Below are 14930 nucleotides of genomic sequence, written 5' to 3' on the forward strand. Positions count from 1 at the left end.
AGGAAAGGAACACAACATGATGACGGGGAGAGATCAGTTGAGACAAAGGGGGAAGTTCCCGGTCACATTCTTCCTGATTGCGATCGGTCGGATGAAGAGTCTTCCCGGTGAGAAGATGAATTCACGTTTCTTTTTTTTTTCTCTTCGCTCACCTGCAGTGACTCTCGTAATTTCTTTGCTGCTTCGTCACCGGGGCATGTGATTGTGATTAGCTAAGGTGCTGAGATCATGTGGAGCAAGCCACCGGATCCACTGCCTTCCGATGCCGATATTCGGCAGTATCCTGACTACAAAGTACACCATAGAACACGAGAATGAGAGCGGGACTTTGCGGAGGGTGGTCAAGTTTGTATGTAGTCACACCACCTGGAAGAGAAGTTTGCCTTTTTTTTAACTTCTTCTTTCCTCTCGCAGGGATTGATTGATGAGCCTGTTTGGGCAGCAGAAAAGAGACTCTGGCGTATCACATGATCGCCGGTTTACCGCCTACCTTCCCGCGTGGGTACTGCCACCAGAACACGGAATAAAATGCCATTCTCGTCCTTTCTCCTCAAGCAGTAGCAGAGCTTCGAAGGATCTTTTAGGTTGTTCTTGGCTTTCAATAGGTACTCTCTGCCGAGGATCGTCCACCGACTATCAATTACATCACATAAATTGTACAATGTTCGTTTTTGTCCTTGAAGAATCGCACAATCTCAGAAAAGGAACGCAATATATTCCCCAAGTTCTACCGCATCACGATACAGCATCCGCGCCATGTCTACCGCTTCAAGTCGGTACTTCATACAGCTTCAGCACAGATCAACACCCAAGTTGAGAAATTCGTTTATGTACGTACAACATGTACAGCCAACAATAAACGAGATTCATACACTAGTGAAAAGTAAAGAAGATCAGCAACTCTATGACACAGAATGAATTAACTATCTGCGCCGGAGCCAATAGCCTCGCGCCAAGAATCTAGAACAGGGGGTATATCGAACACTAATCCGAATAAACAGAACTACTTGCACGCGGCGCAGAAAGCGCCGGAGGCTCAGGAGGCTCAAGGCGCCAAGGAGCTCCTGGAGGCCTAGAAGACTCAAAAGGCGTAGGCGGCGCAAGCACCAACTTATGCACACAACGATGCTCAGTGCCGAGCCTCTGCAGATCCAGCTCCGGGCGGGTGAAGCCCTGACTCCGGACCGTCTTCCACGGCGGCCGGGGCTGCCGCTGGTGGACCTGGACCGGCTTCCCCCAGCAGCACCACAGCAGCTTCCCGTCCCCCTTGGGCAGATGCATCAGGTCCGTCAAGGTCGAGTGCATGAACCGCAGGTTCTGGGTGCCGCAGTCGTTGTCCGTGATGCGGTCGTGATCGTAGTAAACCAGTCGCTTATAGTACTCCCGGTATGGCTCGTCGATCGTCTCCATCCGCCAGAGCGAGAACGCGTTGTCATTGTCGGCGGCGAGCGCCGGGTCCCGCTGGCGCGCCCCTTCCTCGTACCGTCGGATGAACAGGAGGTAGTCGATCCAGAACTTGAGCGACCAGTGGCCCGCGGAGTCGCGGCAGGCCAGCATGATGAAGGCCTCGATGTACTTGGGGAAGGTCAGCACCGTGACGGGCAGTTTGTCGGCCAGGGGCAGGTAGCTGCGCAAGCCGGGCTTGGGCAGCCCCCGCGCCTCGTAGTGCGGGTCCCTCGGGGTCACAAACCCGATCGGCGGGCTGGGGAACATCCACAGCAGAGTCGATTGCTTGTACAGGTCGATCGAGGTGGAGATGGGGCAGCCGCGGCGGAACTCCTCCACCGTCGGATACTTGGCCGAATGGAAGTGGTAGTCGGCCAGGGGGCGCAGGAACTGCTTGCTCTGCGTGGCACAGTCCCTCTTGAGCAGGCATTTTGGCGGGTCGGCCTTCTTCTTGAGTAGCCAGACGGCTCGTCCGAAGTATTCGTCCGGGATCACCCAGCTGCTTGAATTGTAGTCCGGGCTGCTTGACGTGACGCTGGGCGCCAGGAAGTAGACGTAGGGGATTTTGTTCTTGATGAAGAGCTGGGCGACTTGGCACTGCTGCCGCTCCTTCAAGCCCTCACGCGGCTTCGAAGGTTGGATCTGACTTGTTTGAGGCATGTTGGCGATAGGGCGATAGGGGCTCGTATAGCTAAACTTCTGGCTCAGTTGGGATTCTAGCATACTATAATAGACTATGGGACAATGAATGGTATTTATACGTCATCGCCATATTGAAGCAATAAAGACGTTTCTCAATTGACTTTGAGCCAATGCTCTGTCGGCCTGGTTGTTCATAAGAAATTTACCATCAAAGACATGGTCGTTGTAGTTGCGTTGTCATACCGGAGAGTTACAGTAAGTGCTGCCATTGTCTTCGTGATTGCAAGCTCCAACTCTGCACATTATTTCTTGGCCACATTATGATTAGTGCTTGCCAGGAATCGCTTGGTGATAACATGAAGATCAATTTAGATAATAGAACTCAGTGGTTGCTAACAGTGGCAACATTGTGCTACCAATATAAGGCCAGTGCTTCTAACAAGCTGTTGTGATAGAGTCTACTGAAGGCAAACAGTACGGCGGGTCAGCAAATGGCTCTAAAGCTGAAGAACAAAGGCGAGAATAGAGATTGGGTCATCGTTGAAGGCTGAGGTAAACAATGACCTGTATCCAATACTGATAGATGCTGATCTACCGTGCTCTAAATTGTTAGATGACTTAGCACGTTTGGAATTTTTCCGGTAGCAGAAGTACGATTCCGAGAGTGGTTCGTCAATGCGACAAATGAGACCAGTAATGCCTTAGCAATGCCTGTGGCTGGAAGACTAAGATACAGTTCTTGAGTCGTAGGAGATTATTGTGTCGACATGTTTGTAACCTATAGGCGATCATCCGCCGAGGGAAAGTTCATAGATGTTCGATCTTCTTCCAGAAGAAATATGTTTGTATGTCGAATGCAAGTATATAGTAGATGTTTTGTCCCTGAAAAGGCTTGGCGCCACGTTGAAGATCAGGGATTGGTCTTTATGAAGTCATGATGATTGACGCATCTGATCTCATCAAGATCAATCCGGACTGGGAAGCCGTTGTGACGAGCAAAGACCCTGCATTGGCTAGCAGAGATGAACACCCATGGCTTCTCACAAGAAAAGTAACAAGCAAGGAATATCCGTCCCGAGCAATCGGCAACGCGAAATGCGCGTAGGGAGTCTGCTGAAGTCCCTAGATCTTCGTACATGGAGATGATGTTATCAACTCGGGCTGACGGTGGCGCACTGCATTCCGTCGGGCCCGGAGTGCTTTCCGACGGGACAAGCCTCAAGTACGGGTCCGCAAGATCCGACTAGCTCTTTTGGGACAGTTCTTCAGGCTTGAACAACGAATTGTATCGCAGTATATGATGCTGTGGCGACTGAGTGGGTCAAGATAGATATCATCAACAACTTGGGCTACGACATTTCGCGATACTTAAGATAGGGGAATCTCCCGAGCTCGGGCCCGGAGCTGTTGGCTGTCCTTCATATTCGGTGTCTCGTTGAGTAGGCTGTATTCTCTTGCGGCTTGAAGACGCTTTGAAAGAAATGACCACCGACACAGAATACTCCGATTGTCAGTTCCGAGACGAATCCACCCCTGCCGATTCCGAGTCTACCCTTTCTCGCAACGAACTGCACGATAAACCAATTGACAATGAGGCCGACGAGCATGACCCTGAGGCATTGACTCGGCTCGAAACTGCCCAGTCGACACTCAAGCCACCTTCAGTGCTTTGGAAGGAGATTGCGTTCATCGCGGTAGTATGTATGGCTCAATTCATGACGCAAGCTGGGCTATGTATGTCTATCGCGCCGGCACATATCATCGGGGACAGCTTCGGAACCACCAGCGCAGGAGAGCTGAGCTGGTTTGCCGCAGCCTATAGTCTGACCGTCGGCACTTTTATTCTGGTTGCGGGTCGGCTTGGAGATGTGTATGGTCATCGTCTCATGTTCATCATCGGCTTCGCGTGGTTCGGACTGTGGTCACTTCTGGCTGGGTTTAGTGTATGGTCCAACAAAGTCTTCTTCGATTGCTGCCGGGCACTTCAAGGCATCGGCCCAGCTTTGCTGCTCCCGAATGCGATTGCGATCCTCGGCCGCGCATACCCCCCGGGCCTGCGCAAAGAAATGATTTTCAGCTGTTTCGGTGCCACTGCTCCTGGCGGGTTCATCGTCGGTGGTGTATTCTCATCAATATTCGCGCAGCTCGTGTGGTGGCCTTGGGCGTACTGGGTTATGGGGATCGTTTGCTTCGTGTTGTCGGTGCTAGGCCTGCTGGTTATACCACAAACTCACCGGCAGCAGTTCAAAGATGACCTATCGACGTGGGCTCGCTTAGACGTCCTCGGAGCGACAACCGGTATTTCAGCACTAGTACTGATCAACTTCGCCTGGAACCAAGCAGCTCTGGTCGGTTGGCCGACGGTGTATACCTATGTTCTTCTCATCGTCGGCTTTATCCTTTTCGGTGTCTTCGTCTGGGTCGAAGGCTCGGCCTCATGTCCACTGATCCCCCGGTCGGTTCTGACAGGGGATTTGGCATGGGTGCTCGGATGCATTGCTGCCGGCTGGTCTAGCTTTGGCATAGTCATCTATTATTTCTATCAGTTCATGGAGGTGATCAAAGGAGACTCGCCTCTACTAGCAACGGCGAAGTGGTCTGCTGCTGCACCGTCCGGGGCAGTCGCCGCCCTCGTCACCGGCTTCCTTCTCGGCCGATTGCCACCGAGTGTGATCATGTTCTGCGCCATGTGCTTTTTCACCGTCGGTCAGGGCCTTGTTGCCACAATACCTTTGAACCAGACCTATTGGGCCCAAGCGTTCGTTGCTAGCTTGATCACCTCATGGGGAATGTGAGTATACACCTAGTTTCTTCGCCAGTGGTAGCATGTCGCTAATCTATTATAGGGACATGTCATTCCCATCCGGCACCTTGATTCTCAGCAATTCGATGCATCACCACCACCAAGGGCTCGCAGCCTCCTTGGTCACCACGACAGTGAACTATTCGATCTCGCTTGGGCTGGGCTTTGCTGGTACCGTGGAATCGAATGTCAACAACGGGGGCAAAGCTGCGCTTCGGGGATATCGCGGTGCGCTATATCTAGGTATCGGACTTGCTGGTCTCGGGGTGGTAACCTCGGTTTTCTTTATGCTTGTCAGCTGGAAGCGATATAGAAAGGAAAATTTGTCATCTTGATAGTGTGATAGACTACTTTAGTACTAATGTCATGAAAGTTTCTAGCGAGAATTGAAGTCAAATATGCGCGAGAGTAATCTGAACCTGAGGCATCACCATTTACTCACTTCCTCTTGCTGCTTCGATTGCCCCTCCATTTGTAACCTGGACCCAAAAAAGCCTTGTCCATATGAACATAAATCGGCACACAATACTATGTAAGCACTATGTGTACTTGTGGTTAAGAGGGACTTGCACAAGTTCATTAGAAGCAGCAAATCAATGGTAAGATGATCACAGAACTTACTCCTTCATATAAAAGCTATACTGAGATACAATCATACTTCAAACAGCTCTCTGTCTTGAATCACGGTCGACGACTCACATCTTGCTTGCATGTTTCTTGTTCTTTAGACTCTTTCCCCTCCATCTATACTCTATTCTATTGCCCAGTTTATCGCAGTCCGACCAATATCAGGAGGCAGTGAAGCTTGAGCTACTGCACGTTACAACCACACCATAACCCAGACGCGTAAACAATATTCCGAACAAGACAGCAGTTGCCTTTTCACACCATTTCTCTATTCACTCAGGTCAGTGTTTGCAATCACAGCTGTGATTCTCTTTAAATTGAACTATGGGATAGGAGTGAATTTTGCCCCTTCCCAACAATATTACTATCTAGGACTACCTAGGAAGCAACTACCTTCTTAAAACAGGTGATCAGTCTGAGCCCACTCACTCGATCTCTATAACCTTTACTCTTCCACCATACATCTTTCATCACGCATAAACACATTTAAAAACCAGGTAAGTATTTGCTTTAACTTTCCCGTGTATTCCTCATGTTCCGATCAGTCAGGACTGACTTCGAACGTCTTCAAAGGTTAGTCTGCAACTCACGGCTTACTGTTCATCTTGTGCCCGATTTTCGACTCATCTTCATCGTCTACAGCCGATTCAGATGTCAACAAACTCTCAGCATGGCGTCCTCTGAGATTATATCACCACAACAACATATGACTGGTCTCACAACAGTATACACGGTTGCTATCTCGATTTCGATGGCCGCAATTGTTATGTTTCTACGTCTACGTGCACGCAAAGTTCAAGGATTGTCAATTGGCGCCGATGACAAGCTATGCATCGTCAGTCTAGCTGTATTCATTGCTTACTGTGCCGGAGCCCTTGTCTGTGTGTATACCTACGGTGCGGGCCAGAGCTACACAGATCCAAAAGAGGCTGAATTGAAGACCAGACAGTACCTCCAGGCCAGATATGCTGACCCGCTATTACATGGCTTGACTTTGCTGTTGGCCCGACTTTCATTGCTGTTGTCTTGCCGACGAATGTTTCCAATCCCAAATCTCCGCTTTCGCGTTGACACATTCATATTTCTGTCTGCGGCCCTCTGGTTCTTCAAGACAATCCCTCAGGTTCTGATCTGTATCCCACCACAGTACTTTTGGGACAGGTCTATCCTTGGCGGCTGCTCCTCATCACAACTGCAATTCTGGACTTTTGGAGCCTTCGATCTAGTGCTCGACGCTGCGATGCTATTTTTGTTGGTTCCTAAGTATATTTTACTGCGGCTTGGCGGGATGAGGGCACAGTTAACACTAGTGCTCATCTTCGGATTGATGTAAGTGCCACGCGACTTCTTCCCCACCAGCGGTATTTCTGCTAATGCAGATAGTGTCATCATGAGCGGTATAGTTCGTGTTGCATATGGATGCGAGACGGGTGACTTTCTTGGTATGCTGAAGATAACACGATCAAAACCATTGATATTGTGCTAAACTTAACAGGCGATTACGGCCATGTTACTCAATGGTCCGTCATGCAGCTCGGATTTGCTGTTATGTGTACCTGCATGCCTTGTTTCCTTACTGGACTACCAGTCAACGAAGCGAATGGTGGCGACAGGCTTGTGTGGCTTGTATTTCGACTCCCGGAGCAACCTAATGGTGTCAGTATGCCAAGCCAATCTCAAACACCTGCTCGCGGCGACCCCAACGTGCCATTGACGACCGTCCCTCAACAACAAGCTTCATGTGAGCAACATGACAAACAGTCTGCCGGGGACATTAGGACGGTCTGCTCACTTGGATCATCTTGCGCCGAGAGCCAAGGAGAGGGTTATGGATAATACGGTTGGATCATCAGAAGTCACAATTGACAACAGTGTTGTTGTTTCAAGAACTTATCTGTGCTTAATGGAATACTAGAATGAACATGATTTTCTCTAATTGCAGCTATTGTGGCACCTTGACTAGGCCAATCCTTTCGTTCTCGCTCTTGCTCCGCTGACTCCACTCAGGTGCTTCATCCTCACCCGCCTCCTCTTGGGCGTCCCCTTCCTCCTTGGTCTGGTGCACCGTCCGAGGATCATGCTCCGCGGGGGCATAGATCGTCACCAACTCAAGGGGAGTATCGCCCGCATTCAGAAACTGGTGCTGCGTCCCCGCCGGCACAATCACCACATCCCCCTGCTTGACCTCCTGCTCCTTGCCCGCGACAATCGCCTTGCCCGTCCCGTGTGTGAAAATCAACGTCTGATCAACCGTATGCACCTACCCCAGGAGATTCCAGTGTCAGCTCGCCTCGCTCGCCTCACGCAACCTTCTGGAAATACACACCTCGTCCCCAATCTCCCCATTGACCGGCACCTCCATGGCCACAAACTGCGAGTACAGGCCCGTGTGGAGCACCTTGCGGAACACCCCGAACTTCCGGCTCGGCGACATGACGCCGGGGAAATAGACCATCTCGTTCTTGGGGGGCTGGCTCGTCATGTTGCCGGCGGTGTATTTGGTGATGTTCGTGGTGGTGCTGTGGTTTCGGTGATGGGGGGATGTTGTTGCTGTGAGGAGAGGGAGTCGGGTGATTCGGGAGGTGCTGAGTGTGAGTGGTTTTGCTGATGGATTAATGAGGTGTTTTGTCAGGTTGGAGGATGGGGAGGGGATGCGAGGCATTTTATTTCAAGGAAATTGGGAGGGATTCCTGGGTGACCGGTTGGTGGCTAGGTGGTATTGACTAATGGGGGGCAGGGGTTATAAATCTGGATGGTCTGGGTTTTTTGGGGCGTGGTGGTGGTGGTGGTGGTGACGTAATGGGGAAGGATGCCATCATCGATGATTACCTTATGTACTGTGTTTGCGCTGTGTGGGTTCTTTGTTGGGAATGGCGATGTGGGGAATTCAGATTCTTGGTGGTGAGTGGAGGAGTTACCTACGAGTGCTTGTAGATGGCCTGGGCTTGATTAGTTATTCGATACGGTTGGTGTGTGATTCACTTAGTTCGATACTAGAAGATTGGTCGATCGATGGATTGGGGGTTCTAGAACGTTGCGATTAAGTCATGCACCGTAAGTTATGATGTGTAAGCATGGGGGCTGACCGCCTTGCGTGCGGGGGAGGGGTCTTCCTCCTACCCGTGCGGGGAATTTATTCGGTAACTCAGTTGACAAGCATGAGGGGATTGCAAGGTGAACAGGCTTCAGTTGGATGGAAAGAGGTAGGTCTATGCTAGTCGTCTCAATCTTTGGGATCACAGTGCAATTGCTCGCGAAAAGTCTTATGCATGCACTCATACAGGAAGAAAAGCGCTAATGGCATGCAAAGTTGCTCTCTGCGATTATGGAAAGGGTGAGAGTAAGTACATATAATTCGCTCGAAAATCCTGCAGCATGAAGATCCATATGTATGATGAAGCCAAAGGCGCAGCGCAGCGACATCCTGGTACCTGCACCGCAATGTCAGTCATCTCCCTAAGAACCCGCGAACTAGCACAAGCCAGACAAAAGCAACTCACCCCCTCCAATCCCCCTGACAAAAGCCTAAGCAGCAGTGACCTTGTACGAGTACATGACCACCTTCGAGGTCCACTCCTTGAACACCTCGCACTTGTGGGGACTGATGCTCTTGCCGGGCCACGCCGCCGTCCCCTTGCAGTTCTCCTTGGGGTAGATCGTGATGTGGTAGTCCTTGCTTTTGAAGTTTCCGTTGATTGAGCGGATCCCGTACCCCTCTTTCTTGTCGAAGTTGAAGCACCCCGTCTTGGGAGAGTTCTCGATGTGCGTCAGCAGGGAGCCACTGCAGTCGTCGCTGTGCCAGGCCTTGATTCCCCAAGAAGCTGAGAGGGCGGGGGTGCTCAGGCTGAGGACGAGAGGGGGGTAGGTGAGGAGTTGCATTTTGATGAGTTGTGGGTTGTGGGCTTGAGGAGTGGAAAATCTGGGGTTTGTTGGGTTGTGAGCTGGTGGGTCGGTGTTGCTGATGAGGGGATGAGAGAATTGAAGGGCGCTTTATATAGGTTTGATTCTTGAGAGATATGGGTCGGATTGAGGTTACAAGACTGGGATAGTTGGAATGTAGTATTCTGGTGAAGGGCTGAGTGGAGCTGGAGGTGATAGCTGGAATCCTTCGGTGCTGGGCGTTTCTTGGTCTTGGTGGAGTTGCTGATGGGTGGTGAGATGGTCTTCAGGCGCCATGCTGGGATGATGGTCTAGAGGGGCTTTCGTTTCCGACGCTGAGTCACTTGATGCCATTTATCTAAAGGCACAAATTGGTGATATACTGAGTAGACTCGATATGGTATGTATCTATGCTGCGAAACATGAGGATGAAGTTCAAAAAATTTCGGATAGAGCTCGGGACAATAGCTGCCATACTCGACTACCCCTCTAGACCAGCTCAGAATCGCAGAGCCTAGCATCCATGGTGGAGCGATATACTTGTGCATTCGCGAGGTAGTATTGCATATTTGGAATTCCTGAGACATGGGGGCCTTGTAGTATAGATGTGGAGACAGACATCCTACTCTTTAGTGTGATCGGGTCGATCTACTACTTAGTCTAGACTAGGCCCGAGTGGAACTATCAAAGCTTCAGATCTCCGGTCAGCCTGAACGAGACCCCTCTGTGCTAGGCCGTTCCAGGAAGGAGTCTAAGCACCTGGCACCTGGCAAGTGAGTACTTTTGCGTACACTCAGTTTGTAGATGAAGTTGGCGTCTGACTAGGGCGTTCGACGGGAAATGGCATATGATATGTGCAGAGACGTTCCGGCAATCTTCTTCCAGTAAGCAGCTGTATCTCTTATAATGACGCCACCGGGATGTCAGACTGTGCCCCTTGTGTGGTAAGCAGTATAACCGAGCTACTCATATCAGAGCTCGGAAAACAGATGCAGGCTGAACATGTAGCCTTAGCCATCGAGGCATTGTATTCCTCCTATGACAGTATGGATGTGCCGCGGTTGCCTCCGACATTCCTGAACTGGAGAGATTGATCCTGAGACGTGCCTGATGAGTGCTGAAGCAGGCCAGATGACTGGCCAACGCATTTGGTCGGGTGAACTTCCCGTCCTGTTATAGTTGAAACTTGTAGCAACCGCCAAGTAAGTCAATCTGCCACTCGATGCATGTTTCTCGTTCAGACATGTACATCATACCCTTTAGTGATAAACCTCTGCTTGGCAAAAGCACTAAGACACACTAGTCACTCCACTCCGAACTAAGTCTGAATAATCTCATCATCTTGTGATTGTCTCGAGCCGTCAGAGATGAAAGGGATAGGGCAATAAATAATCAAAGATATAGTGGTTATGCTTAACTTCGAGTTTGGCACACGCTCTTAAATATGAAGTATTGTGAGAAAGCACCTTGCGGTGATTGTAACTGCCGAGCACATACAGGGACCATAGTTTATTTTTCGGCCCGCTGGGAGACCCACTTCGATTTAAGCATGAATGCCAAGCTAAGATGAGCCCCACATTGTCTATGTGTAAGCGGCAACATTCTACAGCTTAGGGAGTAAATAATTGACTGTGGATTAGAGCATCAGTCAAAGGGCAGATACTGTGCCGATAGATCCTGGCTGAGCTGTCTTTACCTTCTATAACTTGACGTGGTGACAGGATCCTGACCGTTCGGGCCATCCTGCCTCAGGCCTCGACAAAGTGGTGCCCCGCAGCCCCGTCTTTTTCTGCCACAGTGGGCCTCACAACCGCCTTCCTAATCGGATTCAGGAACGCGGTACTTATAACAAAAACGAGTACAACTGTCAATAACCCAGACCCTGTGGCGCAATCGGGAACACTTGCGGGTACACAGGAAACGGCACAGTGGTCTGGGTTCGATCCCCCCGGGGATCGGCCCTTTCGTAGTGCAAACCTCCTTAGGATAACTGGAAGGGGAGGTTTCGTAGCCTGTCTGCGGTGCGGCGCCTAACGCCCCCGCCGATAGGTGAGCTTTTTGATCTTTTTATTTAGTGCTTGACTCTCTTTAGTTGATTATGATATCTCCTCAGATGTTATTTGACTCTGTTTCGAGTGCTGTGATGCTGAACTCGTCGCTTTGAAGTCTGGTGCTTCCTGGTGACAGCCGACGGCGGGAGCTCGTTTTCGAGGCTTCTTTTTCTTCTTCACCATTCCTCATCTGTTTAGATATGCTCGATCCCCTTCTATCTATGTGGACTATATCTTCAGATGGTTTGATGTTCTTATTCTTCCTATAGAAGACCGCTCAAAATGTCCTTCTCCCTATCGAAGACCGATAGCGAGGAGTAGGCTCCCCCCTGTTCCTGCCGCAAACTCGGTGTCTCCTCCTGGGTAGAGTGACTTCCCCCGCGCCTCGAACAGCTCTTCCCTAACTCAATTATGTCTCGTTAGCTTTTCATTTGAGCTTCTTACACATCTAAAGCAACAGCAAGTGTCGTTTCTCTTCGGCCTCAAACCATCTGATCAGGCACCATGGGGGCTAATACGTCAGAGATCGCTCCTATGGGCGCCTCTGCAGCTGACGAGTTTAGTCAAGGAAGCCATGTCTTGACAACCATTCTTCCACGTCTACCGTTCCATCTAACATGCCAGACCTTGCGCACTCGAATGCTTAAAACAGACCCTGCAAGGAGGTTGGTCGAGGCTCCTGTCCTCACAACAGAGCGAGGGTAACTAACCCCGGACAAAGGTACAATTAGACATTTGTGTTCTTCATGGCTCATATCGATAGGACTAGTATGTCTATCATTGCATCTCGTGCGAACACTCTTTCCAATTGATCGACAGACTGATATACGAGAACCCGTTCGAGGCCTCTCTCCGACCGCGAACCGAGAAACGCATCCAACCCTCTTCGTCGTACACAAACCGGCATTGTCACTGTAGCTTTGTGCTCTCAACCGCTCAATCCTTCATTTCAATAGCGGAAGCCATCGACCCCATATCGAACCGATCGCCAAGAATAGTTGCTTGCTCCACAATCCGATCGACTAGACCGGCATCGTGTTGGGTCCGAGCGGACTCGGGGACCAGGAGCGCACTCTATGGGTTGATTACACATTGAAATCAGGGAATGCAGCAAGCAGAGGACGTTTTTTGGAGTGGGGTCCGGCATGCTGGTTCTCCAAGACTGGAGGCAGGTACTGCGGAACGCGATTTGCCTTCACCACCTGAGCAGCTCCACGGTCTTCAAACAGCTCGCTTCGTGAGCGAAGCACAAAGACCCGTCAGTCAGGAGCCGCGTGCAAGTCGTCCAGATTGCTGTCAGCGTGCTCACTTGCGCTTGCCAAAGAATTTGAAGGCAGTAACATGCCGCCAGCCTCAATTCCTTCGCGGGTCTGCGGCGGCTCTCAGCGGCTAGCCTTAGGTACAAGGTGCTTCATCGCTACTTGTTTGCATGATTATCAACCTCTTTATGTGTCTGTCCGATGTTGATTTCTCCCCAAAAATTGGAATTGGGAATCCCTACAAATGGCCTCGGATAGAGCATGGTTGGCTGAGCCGAGGCTCGGGTGGGATCGGGCCCACTTTTTGTGGCCGTGTGGGGCGAGGCTTAACCCAGATGAAAAGCTATGGTAAATTAGATAGGCGAAGCGATTGATTGTATCATGTTAAAATCATTGAGATTTGACAAAAGGGGTATCTTGTTGGGAATGAACATCGAAGGAGAAGTAATAGCCGTGGTGAGGCACTATGGAAGCGAGGTGCTTATGAAAGAATTGCTAGTTGATCGAATGAAAGCCATGGCTGAAGAGCTTGTGTGGTCGGGTTTATGTGCTGTCAGACCTCCGGCATCCTGGGAGTCGTAGTGACTATTGTAGAACCCGGCGAGAGGTTCGACGTTTGTCCTGCATGATGATCGACTAGGAAGGGTTGGATCTAATTCATTTTGGAGACAGATGAGTTCAAAGCATCAATTTGGAATTGGACGACGAGAAACTCACGTTGAAGTTGAGCAAAATCTGCACAACCACCTTCTTCAGTTCCAGCCAGGCGGCGCGGAGCTTTGGATTGGTGTGTAGACACGGATGAAAGAGTAGGATGGCTCGATCCATGAGCTTCCGCTGTGGCACGCTGGCAATGAGCCATCGCTCCGGGCGGAAGGCGTGTGCGTCGTCTCCGTAGATTGTGTGATTGAAGTGCGCGACGTAGGCGTTGCAGGTGATGATCGTACCACTTGGGAAGATGAATTCCGATCGCAGATTGCCCGAGACCGCTGAGGCTAGGAACTCCTTCTCACTGTTCGCAGTGCAGGTTAGGCGCATCGACTCTTTCATCACGGCGCAGAGATAGGGAAGGCGTGATAGTTCCCTCCAGCGTGGAGTGGAGGAAAGTGACCCAGTATTGTAGGCTGAATCGATCTCGTGTTGCAGGGTAGTCAGCTTTTCGGGGTATTGGAGCAGATATAAGAAGACGGAGGCAAAGGCTGTGATGAGGGATTCAGTTTCGGTTGTAAGCTCGTCGCTCGCCAGGGTGTTGTCGTTAAGGATGTTGGGGCTGTCTAGGTTTGGTTTGTGGAGGCCAGCAGGTGTCGTGAGGGCATGGACGGGCATCATTGAACACTGTGTAAGCTGCCGACCTCGGTACCTTTTCAGTGACGATACAGGGCTCTGGAAAAGTAGGTATTCTACTATCGATGGTTTGTCGGAAAGCGAGCGGGCGTTTATTGCTTGGGTCTGTGTCTGAGCTGCGTTTGACGCTGGGTTGCAGATACATTTATCAATGAGCGTCGCGGCAAATATCTTGAGACAGGCTACCAGCTCGATACTTTGATGTCTTTTGAGTGCGTCGAGGAGCTCCTTTGTTGAGCTATCGTTGATACCCTCGTATGCCAGGAATCTCGCCCACTGGCTGGTTGGAGTTTGGTCATCGCGTTCACCATGTGCCCAAACATCAACATCCTGAGACTGGGATCCCTGCAGGTTTGGAAATTGCTTTTGTCAGAAAGACTTCTGCTTTGGGATCAGAGCATGGTGACGTACCCTGATACGATCGATTTGAAACTGGTATAGCTGAGCAATGATTGCCGGATCCGAGACACTGATCCGATTTGATCCTAGACGGACGATTCTTCCATATCTCGCATGAAGCTCTGAGAGCCTGCGACCGTCATGAGGCGAGTTACGCAGGTAGATGTGCCACCACCACGAAATGGGCGATATTAAGGGGCCAAGAACACAGTCCAAGTGCGCGAATTTGCGGAAAGTGTAGGCCGAAGCCAGCAATGCTAAGAGAAGTGCAATCACGGCCTGTATCATTGTTGCAGTCGCTCAGGATCGCACATCTTACTCCTCCAAGCATCTCCGCATTGAAATCAAGGTCGAAAGGAGTGGTGCTCTCATATAAGGTACCCGGCTGTGTGACGATCTGGGGGGTATAATTTGTCCCCAGCCGCGTTATCCCGAAACCGGGTCCAGAAAATAAAACGGAGAAAACATCCCCTCAACGTC

At 50.6% G+C, this 14930-nt stretch overlaps 6 protein-coding genes across 6 annotated transcripts; 2 read left to right on the plus strand and 4 right to left on the minus strand.

Annotated features, from left to right (window-relative positions):
• Window positions 1-919: 919 nt before the first annotated feature.
• On the minus strand, window positions 920-2106 carry BO66DRAFT_397519 (uncharacterized protein; the record flags this gene model as incomplete). The annotated part of the gene is made up of 2 exons (XM_025648603.1): window positions 920-960; window positions 1008-2106. The coding sequence occupies 2 exons, from the start codon at window positions 2104-2106 to the stop codon at window positions 920-922; spliced, it is 1140 nt and encodes a 379-aa protein (XP_025508756.1).
• A 701-nt stretch (window positions 2107-2807) lies between these two features.
• Window positions 2808-5226, plus strand: BO66DRAFT_417065 (MFS transporter; the record flags this gene model as incomplete). Its single annotated transcript, XM_025649645.1, has 3 exons — window positions 2808-3139; window positions 3603-4879; window positions 4935-5226. The coding sequence occupies exons 1-3, from the start codon at window positions 3023-3025 to the stop codon at window positions 5224-5226; spliced, it is 1686 nt and encodes a 561-aa protein (XP_025508757.1). The 5' UTR covers window positions 2808-3022.
• Window positions 5227-6908: 1682 nt separating this feature from the next.
• On the plus strand, window positions 6909-7354 carry BO66DRAFT_434042 (uncharacterized protein; the record flags this gene model as incomplete). The annotated part of the gene is made up of 2 exons (XM_025650747.1): window positions 6909-6960; window positions 7014-7354. 2 exons carry the CDS (start codon window positions 6909-6911, stop codon window positions 7352-7354), a joined length of 393 nt encoding a protein of 130 aa, XP_025508758.1.
• Window positions 7355-7394: 40 nt separating this feature from the next.
• BO66DRAFT_387745 (cupin domain-containing protein) lies at window positions 7395-8035 on the minus strand. The gene is made up of 2 exons (XM_025646377.1): window positions 7845-8035; window positions 7395-7778 (listed from the first exon to the last, which is right to left on the minus strand). Exons 1-2 carry the CDS (start codon window positions 7998-8000, stop codon window positions 7461-7463), a joined length of 474 nt encoding a protein of 157 aa, XP_025508759.1. The 5' UTR covers window positions 8001-8035; the 3' UTR covers window positions 7395-7460.
• Window positions 8036-8843: 808 nt separating this feature from the next.
• BO66DRAFT_387747 (uncharacterized protein) lies at window positions 8844-9462 on the minus strand. Its single transcript, XM_025646378.1, has 2 exons — window positions 9019-9462; window positions 8844-8949 (listed from the first exon to the last, which is right to left on the minus strand). Exon 1 carries the CDS (start codon window positions 9395-9397, stop codon window positions 9044-9046), a length of 354 nt encoding a protein of 117 aa, XP_025508760.1. The 5' UTR covers window positions 9398-9462; the 3' UTR covers window positions 8844-8949; window positions 9019-9043.
• A 3588-nt stretch (window positions 9463-13050) lies between these two features.
• On the minus strand, window positions 13051-14904 carry BO66DRAFT_70132 (putative cytochrome P450 monooxygenase). Its single transcript, XM_025653510.1, has 3 exons — window positions 14463-14904; window positions 13425-14396; window positions 13051-13359 (listed from the first exon to the last, which is right to left on the minus strand). The coding sequence occupies exons 1-3, from the start codon at window positions 14736-14738 to the stop codon at window positions 13261-13263; spliced, it is 1347 nt and encodes a 448-aa protein (XP_025508761.1). The 5' UTR covers window positions 14739-14904; the 3' UTR covers window positions 13051-13260.
• Between the last annotated feature and the right edge of the window lie 26 nt (window positions 14905-14930).

Source organism: Aspergillus aculeatinus (genome assembly GCF_003184765.1).
Source record: "Aspergillus aculeatinus CBS 121060 unplaced genomic scaffold BO66scaffold_2, whole genome shotgun sequence".
In the NCBI taxonomy this organism is placed as follows: Eukaryota; Fungi; Ascomycota; class Eurotiomycetes; order Eurotiales; family Aspergillaceae; genus Aspergillus; species Aspergillus aculeatinus.